Source organism: Puccinia triticina, chromosome 12A (assembly GCF_026914185.1).
Source record: "Puccinia triticina chromosome 12A, complete sequence".
Taxonomy (NCBI): Eukaryota; Fungi; Basidiomycota; class Pucciniomycetes; order Pucciniales; family Pucciniaceae; genus Puccinia; species Puccinia triticina.
Genome location: NC_070569.1, coordinates 4,525,294 through 4,536,048, shown reverse-complemented (window position 1 = coordinate 4,536,048; position 10,755 = coordinate 4,525,294). Strand labels below are relative to the sequence as shown.

At 47.1% G+C, this 10,755-nt stretch overlaps 2 protein-coding genes across 2 annotated transcripts; one reads left to right on the top strand and one right to left on the bottom strand.

Moving 5' to 3' along the window:
- Window positions 1-424: 424 nt before the first annotated feature.
- On the top strand, window positions 425-3,635 carry PtA15_12A436 (uncharacterized protein; the record flags this gene model as incomplete). Its single annotated transcript, XM_053162045.1, has 17 exons — window positions 425-502; window positions 682-784; window positions 872-908; window positions 1,011-1,081; window positions 1,191-1,220; window positions 1,346-1,498; window positions 1,579-1,598; window positions 1,688-1,728; window positions 1,893-1,900; window positions 2,014-2,033; window positions 2,096-2,275; window positions 2,350-2,572; window positions 2,650-2,691; window positions 2,778-3,038; window positions 3,137-3,210; window positions 3,296-3,409; window positions 3,540-3,635. The coding sequence occupies 17 exons, from the start codon at window positions 425-427 to the stop codon at window positions 3,633-3,635; spliced, it is 1,551 nt and encodes a 516-aa protein (XP_053026002.1).
- A 391-nt stretch (window positions 3,636-4,026) lies between these two features.
- Window positions 4,027-8,220, bottom strand: PtA15_12A435 (uncharacterized protein; the record flags this gene model as incomplete). The annotated part of the gene is made up of 9 exons (XM_053162044.1): window positions 4,027-4,097; window positions 4,231-4,457; window positions 4,568-5,134; window positions 5,971-6,239; window positions 6,348-6,465; window positions 6,543-6,845; window positions 6,925-7,277; window positions 7,370-8,129; window positions 8,213-8,220. 9 exons carry the CDS (start codon window positions 8,218-8,220, stop codon window positions 4,027-4,029), a joined length of 2,676 nt encoding a protein of 891 aa, XP_053026001.1.
- Between the last annotated feature and the right edge of the window lie 2,535 nt (window positions 8,221-10,755).

Genomic DNA, 10,755 nt, shown 5'->3' with positions numbered 1-10,755 from the left:
TCACGGCCTCGGCTAATTTAGGTTCCGATACCATAACTCGCATCCCCAGGAAAGAAGAGAAAGGAAGAATTTGACATTTTAGCACCTGCGCGTGCTCGTTGTACAAACTAGTTTATAGTGCATGGTCAAAGCGGATGCCATAGCGACAGAACTTGCCTAAGCGATTGATTTTTTACCCTCGTTTTTTTGTGATCATAACACAAGTACATCAAGACGACTTGTGGTACCACACCCGACCATTTCCCTTGCAATATTCCGATTACCAGTGTTGACAACTCGGGGCGATCACATCTATCGCGCTGTCGATTATCCCGGAAAACCTTTTAGGCTAATCGGACGATCTCTGAGCTCATCATCAACACACAACAATCACTAACCTCCCCCGCAAGAGTCCAACTGCCCCTTCGCCGGAAGAAACATTCCAATGCCGATTTTCCAACTTTGGAAGAGGCGGAGCCATCGTGATCCAGCGCGCCAGCCGCTGTTAAGTCCCAGGGAGAGAGTGAGAAAAATGTCAACTATTATTCTTCAGCAAGCCGGAACTTGCGCCACGGAGCGTGGTTGCCCAAGTCTTGTACCATTTTTTGGAAACAACCGAAAACACACCTCAAAAGACAAGCGTGCCAGTTAGCAATTAAAAAAAAAGAATAACGTCCTCATCGATTATTTATTTTTGATTAGGTGAATCCAGAGGGAGACCAATCGGCGACTCATGAAGCAGCTTTTGTGACGACGCCCTTGCCTCGCCGACAATTGGTGGTGCTATGTCTGATGCGAGTTACTGGTCAGTAAATTTTCAGACCCATCGGCAGTTCAACAGCAGAATTACAAGCTGATTGAAGAAGCCCATCGTCCCCTCCATCATCCGCAGAGCCCATCTCTCAAAGCTTGATCCAGCCCTTCATCAAGTCAGTAAAAACAATCCTCATTTTTCTTAAACGCCTTGCGCGAAATGAGGAGTTTTCAGGCTAGGCATAAACTGATCGGAGATTGCCCTATCTTTTCCACAGCCAAATGCTCGAGGATTTGGAAGTCACTCCTGATAGAACTAAGATCGGGTTTTATGCCGGCTTGATTACCAGTTGAGTCTGGCATCCTATGGAAGTTGTTTCCTACCCGAAGGGGATCCTGGGAAGTCTGGCGTTGACTTTTTCAATCTGCTTCGATGATCGACACCATACGCCAACCAGGTTTATTTGCCTTTTCTCAGCTATGTACCAGTAAGTTCGTTTTTCAATTTGAGCCGCTCCACTCCGACTAAGGGGATGGCACGATCAGTAGTAAAACAACCAGAAATTTCAATCCTGCAGTGCTAATGTTTTTCTCTGATTTGCGCATCTCACAGCCTTCTGGTGGGGAATGTTATCGGACCGCATTGGCAGAAAGCCCATATTACTTTCCGGGTTGATTGGTCTATCAATCAGCATTACCAGCTTTGGCGTTCAAACCAGTTTTACTGGCTTAGTTGTAGCAAGATGTTTTGCTGGGATAATGAACGGTACTACTTGTCGACACCTGTTAGTAATTCATCAATTGATATTGTGCTGATCAGCTCATGAATTCCACTTCAAACACCAGGAAACGTGGGTATTGTAAAAGTGAGGATTCTTTCATATTTCAAAGCCATTTCAAAGCACACCTCAAGAGTCTACTGCAAGACTGACTCTCCTCACTCGGAACATCGTAGAGCGTCTTGGCAGAAATAACAGATGAGACCAACAAAGCTCGGTACGTCAACTAAAAATTCATCATCGAAACACTTTATCGAACAGTATGGAATCGAAGTCATACTTCTAGTCCACCGAAATCTGAACTGCGCCCGTTTAAAGGTTCATGCAGAATTTACGGAGACCTCAACTGACCGTATTCATTTTGTTTTCTTGTCAGTGTAGGGCATTCTGTTAGTTTTCTTAGCCATATTCATCATCTTCGCTCAGAGACACTTGATGAGAACAATCTTCATGAACATTTTGACCCATGTTTAATTACGATCACATCATCTTTATTATCCAGCGCTGTTACCGATGTCCAACGTGAGTAGAGCGATCTGAAGACCTGGCAATAATGATTACTTACTGCCCGGATATCTCGACAGGCCATTGGTATGATCTTGGGACCCATGATTGGTGGATACTTAGCCCAGCCAACAAAACAATATCCTGAGGTTTTCGGAAATATTGAATTCCTTAACCACTATCCTTACTTTCTACCATGTTTCATCGCTGGTATAACCAATCTCCTAGCCGTGGTCCTTGGTTTTTTTTACTTGGAAGAAGTCAGTGAATAAACAATCGATCTTTGCAAGATTTCTTGGGCTGAAAGTTTTGGTTACCCTTGTATGGTTTACAGACACTCCCATCCAAGAAAGCGCACCAGAAAAGTGCACTCAGCGACAACAACGATGCTGACGAAGTCTTCGAAGCGCTAGGGGAAGATGAAAATGTGACCCAAACCAAACCTAAATTTTCAGCGTTGTTCACACCGACCGTTGTTAGTGTCTTGCTCGGCTCGATGTTGGTATTCTTCCAAACTTCCTCGTGGAATACCTTAATTCCGATATTTGCTTACACTCGTGAGTAATTCAAATGCATCCGGCCCGCATTGTCAACCTCCCCAACACCTTGGATAAAATTCTATTTTTCTCTCCAGGGTATGAGGATGGGGGACTTGGTCTCAATTTTAATCAGATCGGTAAGTCTTATGGAACAGGAACAGGGGGGCAAAGAAAAAAACAATCTCGTACTTAAAACTAAATTAAGCTTAATTTAATTTTACAGGCACAGCCCTTACCACTAATGGATTCGCATCGGTAATTGTTCAAACGGCTGCATTTCCTTATTTCCAAAAAAAGTGGGGAACAGTGAGAGTCTTTCGCAAAGTTTTGGCGGTGTGGCCAGTGGCTTTTGCGCTCTTGCCAGTGATTCGTTGGCTGGAACGACAGCAGAGGGAACATTATGGGGAGGATGTCGGTTCCAGGGCTGCTGTGGTAGGTTTGATATGTGTCTTAGCTCTCAAGAGTGTTGGTGGAATGTCAATGGGTAAGTGAATACATTCATGACTCCTTTTAATGGGATATTATTGGGATGGGTGATTCACTCATTTGTGATTTTGAACTTTGATCTGGGTCGCAACGAAGTGTGCATTGCTTTGTTGATCAACTCTGCCGCGCCATCTCCTTCTACTCTCGGTGCCTTATATGGTTTGGCGCAAGTCAGTACCTTTTCCTTGTCATCAGAATGTAGAGCCTATCAGTATGAGCAATGAGGGACTGATCCTTTTAATTTCCTAATATCAGACCTGCTCGGCATTTTCAAGGACCTTCGCACCGGTGATCAATGGAGCCATATTTTCTATCAGTATCAATCGGAAATACTTGGGGGGGAACTTAGTTTGGGTTTGGGGGGTATTGGTAAGCTTTCTAACCAACGTGCAGCTTTCAGATAAGCTAGAATTTAGAACCAACCAATCAATGAACTGAGGACATTTCTTCCCATTATTTTGAAATGATTGGTAACACGTCACATAACTATCAACCCCAGTTGTCTTGTTTGACTTATTCCTTTTCCCAAACCATCAAGATTGAATCCTCTGTATCTGTGACAAGAAGCTCAACAAGCTCCGTAGGAAATCGTTGAGCCAAGCTTGGAGTTATTTTAGAAGGATTTGTTCATGAGACTGGTTTTGATAGCCGAGTGCATAATTTTTCTCTGCTGTAGCAAATTTCCAACTTTTCGTCTGTGAATTCGGGAGCTTTGTTGCATCCTTTTGTACCGACCAATTTTCGAGAAGTCTTGACGTCTCATTCAGGTCACTCAAACCAATTTTCAAAGCTCAATTACACCTCCAAAAAAGACAAAAAAGCACGCATGCGAAAATAGTTCAGAATGGTTTCCGTGAGGTAGCTTGAGTACAATTGGTCAAACAGGCAAGGGTGTTCGGTGTTGCTATATAGTACTTGCAGAATCACTACAATTCTGCCACAAGAAAAAAAATATGCTGTGAGAAGGAGAGAAAAGCCACAAAAGATTACTCTAAATTCCTGCCAACTTTCCATCCTCGTTTCCGCAGGTGTCTAACAATCGGCGGGGTTATCCAAGCTACATGAATTTAACGGAATTGGCATTAGAAAAATAAAGGATGGAATTGATTGCCAGCAAGCATTGAGATGATTGAGGCCCCCGGGAGTGAGAAGGGGAAGGGCAGATGAAAGAGATGACAAAAGCTACGTACCGGTGAGCAGGATGCGAAAGGGCAAGAGGATAGTTTTGTGTATCGTGTAAGCCACCAGAGTGGTAGTCCATAACATATTATTGTCAATTCCAGAGCCTGCAGAGGCAGACGTTGCTGAACGCGAGGCGATCGAATGGGCCCATTTCCAGCTGATTCGCTCGAGTAGCCAGTCTTCAACTTTCTTGACGTGCTCTGCACCCACTAGATAGATCGTCAAGAATGCTAGTCTGGAAATTTTCACAATTTTTGATTCATGGATCAGCTTGACGAGCGTGTTCCTGACACTTAGATGAATAAATAAAAGGATCTTTTGAGGCGAGTGAGATTGAATAATCACCCAAAGTCGATTCCACCAATCAGGCCGTAAATAACCAACGCAGCACTTCCGTAAAGCTTGGTCAGCTGTCTCAGTTTCCCAAATAATCCAACTGGGGGTGCATTTTCTTCGTTCCTGATGGTCGATAACTTCTCGCCATGTTGATAGGAGTGATGATCTTGACCAGCAGATTTGCTGGAAAACGTTCGGGGGGAATAACGCGTCTTTGGATGATGATCAAGTGAAAGATGTGTTGGATTTGATGGGTCGGATGATGAATATCGAGGTATGACGGGGTTGCATATTTTGCTTGATCGCAGGCGTGATGACTCGGGCATCTCTCGAAGGATTTGATGGTATTCATAGTTCTTCTGGTTCAAGCTGTCCTTCTGGAATAGCGCTGCAGGGACCATCTCGTCGGGCGGTGAATTGGGTTTGGCTCGGAGGCTGGTTTCAAATAAAAGTTTGGCCACGTCGATGATGATGAGAATTTCCTCTTGACGGAGACTCGCAGAGGGTTGAGCGTCCCGTTTCGTGTGAGTCTTTTTCTCATGAACACCGTGTGGACTGACCACAGCAGCATGGGAACTGCACACCTCCCAAGGAGGCGGGGGCCACTTCGAGAATCCCCGGCCGTGCTCAGGCGGCTCAAGTTGAAGAATGGCCCTTTTTCTTCAACGGAACGGACTCCAGCCCACCACGAAATTGTGAACATGTCAGAGCTCACATAATTATCCAGTAGACACTTCCAAGACAACATAAGCTCTTCAGGACACCTTGACTACCAGGAGCGATGATCAACTTGAGCCCACTCCTCCTAATCTAGTTGTGGGCAAAATTAGCACAAGTCCCTCACGGTGCACCTGCCGTCTTGCCGGCTTTGTTAAGCTTGGCTTGTTGGGTTCCATATCTATGCTACATGCTCATCTGAGATAAAGTGATGGAGTTCTGGACCATGCTGCACCATTTCAGCCATCTGATCTGCCAAAAAGTTGTGTGATCCTACCTTGCTGGCGGAGTACTCACCTTCTGCCATTCAATGACCCACATGCAAGCCCCCCACTAGTGAGACACCGGCTGTCTCACAAGTCCTGAAATGCTTCTATGTGGGCCATCCGGTGGAGGAAGTGGGATGCCCGCTGGCCAGAATCAAGTCACACAGCACATGGCTCTAGCGTCGCTGGTAAGACTTACTCAGGGCAACACTGTGACCCAGGTGACAATAAATGCTACTTGGTTGGGACACATCCATTAAAATGTGGTTCTTCTTTTCCTCGCAGTCGTATCTCTGACAGACGCCCGATTATTTTTTTTTATATAAAATAATAGAAGAAAGGAAATAAAAAAAAAAAGGTAGTACACTAAGATGCGGTGTGGTGGGTGGTGGGTAAGGTCAAGTGGAGCCGATGAGAGGGACGACCCACCAAGACCTGCCCTGGACCTTCCCCCAGCGGATCTTGTGATCGAGATGATTGAGAGTCGGATGGCCAGGGTCAGCAGGAAGCGAGGGATCGAGCGAGACGGGGAGAGATGGCGGGGCGAGGTCGGCGGTCGGGGAGGGATCGAGATCGAAGATGTCTTCGTGGGCGTGGAGGAATTTGAAGCAAGTGAGACAGATGAAGCAGGGCGATTCGGCGCACAGTTCGTCGTCGATCGTCACCAATCGGGCCGGGTCTCGGTCGCATACCCGACACTTTGGCGAGCTGATCCGGGACAGGAAGCTCGTGATCGGATACACCGTCGTCCACCCCCCTCCTCCTCCTCCTCCTCCTCCTCCTCCTCCATTACTACCCGTCATCACCCCGCTCGTCGAGGAGCCGTCCGGGTGGATCTCTTCTGCTCGTGCTAGTGGTGGCTTGGCCTGGCTCGCTTGGACACTCGGAGTCGGCCCCGGGGCCGGGTCGGTCGGATGGATCGCTCTAGACATCCCCAGTTGGTATTTTAGTACGAGGCGATCATCTCGTTGTTTTAGCTTGACAGACAGACATGAGCTCACCTGATCTCATCAACCGTGAAGATGTGTTCACAGTTCCCCTGGTGAATCATCCAGTAAGGTTCGTTGATCCTCAGTGTCAACTGGTCGAACCGGACACACTCCATCGACAAGCTCGAGACCTTGATCTTGGATGTCGTCTTGCTCTTTGGCTGTAGTTTCGGCCCGTTCATCCCTTCGAGTTCTTGGATTTCTTGCTCTTCTTCTGGGCCTTCAGGCCTGTTTCTTCCTTGATCCTCTTCGATCGTGAGCAGATTTTCTACCTTCCCTTTCTCGATCAGGTTCGGTAACAACTCCTGGAGTAATCTGGTGGACGAGACAAGAAGTTGACTAAGAAAAACCGACGGAACATTTGAGGAATAAGAAGAGAGAACAGTTACGCAACATTCCGTAGTCCGATTTCCTGGAGGGCTCCTCCGGGGGGGAGAGGGGCCTAGTATCAGCGAAGAGGACGTTTTCGATAATGAAGGCGGATCCGGAGATCCAACGCTGGTCGTCCCAGTGGCCATCGTCGGAGCAGATGGGGATTTGGTTGGCCGAGCAGACGACGACGTCCCTGAGGTCTGAGAGTTTCTGGGAGGAGAGGATGTGGATGGTCTGTTTGCGCGGGGCGATCGATTTGGCCTCGGAGCTCTCCTGGGTCGTGCTCGTCTTCGAGAACGGATGGAAGGTGATGGTGATCATCACCGGCTGTGGGTCATCCGGCTCGGGTGCTGGATGGGGTAGATTGGAGTGCATCTAGTGTTGGGTGTTTTCAAAAAAAAAGCAGGTGATTAACGTGATGTTGATAGAATGGGTTTTTTTTTTTTTTCTTTCTTTCTTTGACGAACGGGTTGAGTGGACGTGTTCCAATCGGAACGGCCGACAGAGCGGACGTACCACATGCCATCGAAATGGGGCTGCAGAATCTTGAGGCCGGTGGACGACAGTCTGTTGATGAGGTCCTGGATGGGTTTCGGTTTGTGGGTGATTGACTGGGGAGGGCCGGCGGCTTTCTTGCGGATCCGCTTTGGTTTCTGGCTGTTGTCGTCGAGGAGCAGCTGGCTGGAGCTTGCCGAGGCTGGGCTGTCGGCGGATGCTGAGCAGGCAAACAGGCTCGGGTCGAGGTAGTCGGGTATCGGCGTGGCGCGTTGGCTGGTCTGTGGGAGGCCGCTGTCTGGCCGGATGTCGACAGGGATGTCGGAGGAGCGGTCGAGCAGCAGCCGGGCCTTCTTGGCCGCGGGCGGGAGGGATGCTGGGTCGGCGGGCGGGGCGGTGCTGCTGGGCTCGTGGCTCTCGGCGGCATGGAGGGCGTGGAGCGAGCCGTGGGGGGTTGCGAGCTCGTGCTGGTGGTCCCTGAGTTCGGAGAGCAGGTTCGAGTCGCGGTAGATGGGCTCGAGGGGCTGGATGAGGTCGGCGAGCGTGCAGGCCAGCTGGAGATGCTGGTTGGAGTGGAACGGCTGGGCCGGCGGCGGCGGGCCGAGCTGGCTGATGAACCGGCGCAGGTCGACCGGCGCGGAGGGCGTGAAGAGCGAGTGCTCGAGCAGTCTGGCCTGCTGCTTGAGCTGGGCCTTGCTCGGCTTGCTCGGCCGGCTGCTCTTGCTCGTCGTGCTGGCCATCCTAGTCCCATCCCAATTCCCACCCCACTCCACCCCATCCCACAACCACCCCATCCTCAGCTTACATAATCTAACTCGAACATCCAGCCTTCCAAGTATGTAACTCGACCTAACTCGACTGATTGCATATTAACCAGCCAAACAAGACAAAAAAAGAAACATAATATTTAAAGTATGTTGCGCATCAGCTCATAGATCTGGTCTGACCAGAATCTTGATGGGTAACTGCCATGAATTAAAATCAGTCCAGTAACAAATGTTTAAAAATATATAGCTTTTTATATTCATCAGCCTCTGATGGCTGCAGATGCGGAAGGTTTGCTCGGAATTTCCAGCACCCATTTATCTATGCCAATCTGTGTTTTTTTTCCCAAATAGTGAAAATCGACGGGGAAATGTGGTCTCAATGATGTTCTTCCATGGCATAATTTTTAGTGTCTTTGACCTCTCAGCATTGGGTATGTATATATCAAGTCTTTTCATGCCAAAAAAGATATTGGAACTGCGGTTCAAAAGGAAATAAAAAAGATACACATCTTCTGTGAAAGTTCTATTCCATTTCTCATCATTGGTGTTCTTGTAATAGTAGCCCATTACATTCAATGTGAGCATTGAGATCAATATATCTTCTTCTGAAATGAAATCAGAATCAGTTTTCCAGTTGTGCTTTATATTCCTTTCATAATGTTTTTTTCTAATCTCAAAAATGGGCCCATCTTCTTCTAAAAGGATCAAATCAATCAATGCATTTGGAATTGTATCACTCATCATTCCGTAAGAGAACATCTGGTTTGGATCAAGCACTTGAATATGGCTAGACTTTCCTGTTGGGACATTTAAGCAATGTTCAAAATACTTCTGAACCATTTTTTGTTCGTTGATGTAATCCTCACTGGACTCTTCACAGCCACAAACTTCAAGAATGTGTGAGTTTAATTCCCACATGTGATCAAATATTTTATCCAGTATTTCTGGTAGCTTCTGTTCATATTTAACCAGAAATTGGTCTTTGTCTATGTCAGAAAAAATCCCTTGTGATGAACCCTTAAACTTAGTGTCTAGTGCGCTGCGGATTATGTTGTAATTTGGTTTGGATACTTTGTGAAATGTTGTTTTGTTTCTTTCAACTTTATGCCTTGATATCCAAGCCCACAGTTTCTTTTCTTGATATCCCAAATAGAATATTTCATTTGTAAGAAATTCTTCTCTTCCATCTGTATTTACCTGTAGAATAATGGCCCTCATCAGTGGCCCAATCCTGAACAGGCTGCTAGGAATATTTATTGGGATGGATTTCAAGATTGATTGATGACAGCTGGACTTCCAGGGAATGAAAGCTCCTTGAATTTCTCTTGATAATGATTCATCCATCTGTGTGAGTGATTTTTGGTCTATCAAATGATATTCAAAATCACCCATTCCCCTCAAGAAAAAGCTGTCAGTTTCAAAAGCTGCCTTCCATTTTACATGGTTTGCATTTTTGTAGTAAAAAACCACAAAATTCAAGGCAGCCTCATACATCAGCACTTTCTGGTGAGTGACATGATTTTCTCCTTTTGGTAAATACTTTTTGGCTACAAATGTATCTTGTTCTCCATTGACATGAATCGATCTTGAAATCTTTTGATAAACATACAGCTGACCAGTTTTTGCCCACTTTCGCTGGACTTGATACTTTTTTGAGTAGAGTAAGCTGTGTTGCTCACCCACAAGCATGAATTCAACAAAACACTTCAGGAGATCAGTTTGTTCTGGAAGATAGAAATCAGAGGATCGGCTAATCCCCAGCATATCCAAGAATCGAGCGTTCACAGCCCACAAAGCAGTGGAGAATTGATTCAATTTTTTTTGTACAAGTGCTTCTTGATCATGAGTATTTGTTTGAAATATTTTTGGATATTTCTGGCTAGAGTATGTCTTTGTGTGAGGAAGATAGCCAGTCACAAGCCCAAGTGTCAAGGGTATTACATGTGTATCCAATCAACTGGCACTACTAGGTGTTTGTGGGCCTGTGAGTGACTGTGACTCACTGGCCTATGGCTGTTTACTCTTTCAGCGCAGTAGGAATGATGTTATTCATTTCTCTACGCCTAGGATGGCCCGGGAGTTATTCCGATAACTCCCCAAGTCTTCCAGAGTTCGGGAAAAGGGGACAAGAGGTCTCTCCTTCCTTTCCTTCCCTGTTCCCTTCTCCCCTGCCTCCCTTGCGGGTGGCTGGGAACGGGTATGGAAAGTGGAGGGGTATGAAGACGCGCCTGCGTATCTTTCTTAGCGCGGTGTGTCTCCTCCCTAAGAACCTCTTCACAGGAAGGTCTGAGCCCGACCCATAACTCTAGGGCCTGGAGCCAGCTCAGACCAACCTATCCCCTATCCCTTCGCTCTGGTGATCCACTCTGAGCCTAGCCCACAACTCCAGGGCCTCGCGGTGCCTCTTGCCGGACGGCCGCGCGACACGTAGGGACCGTGGATATACAATTTGATCCTAATTGCATTGTTAGCCCGGGTCTACTCTGCTTCTGTCACTTGTTCTATCAAATCTTCTAGGTCTTGTGGCACCTCGATGCGTAGCTGATCCCTGTTCCGATGGCCTTCCCTGAGGCCTCTTGAAAGGGTGTCCG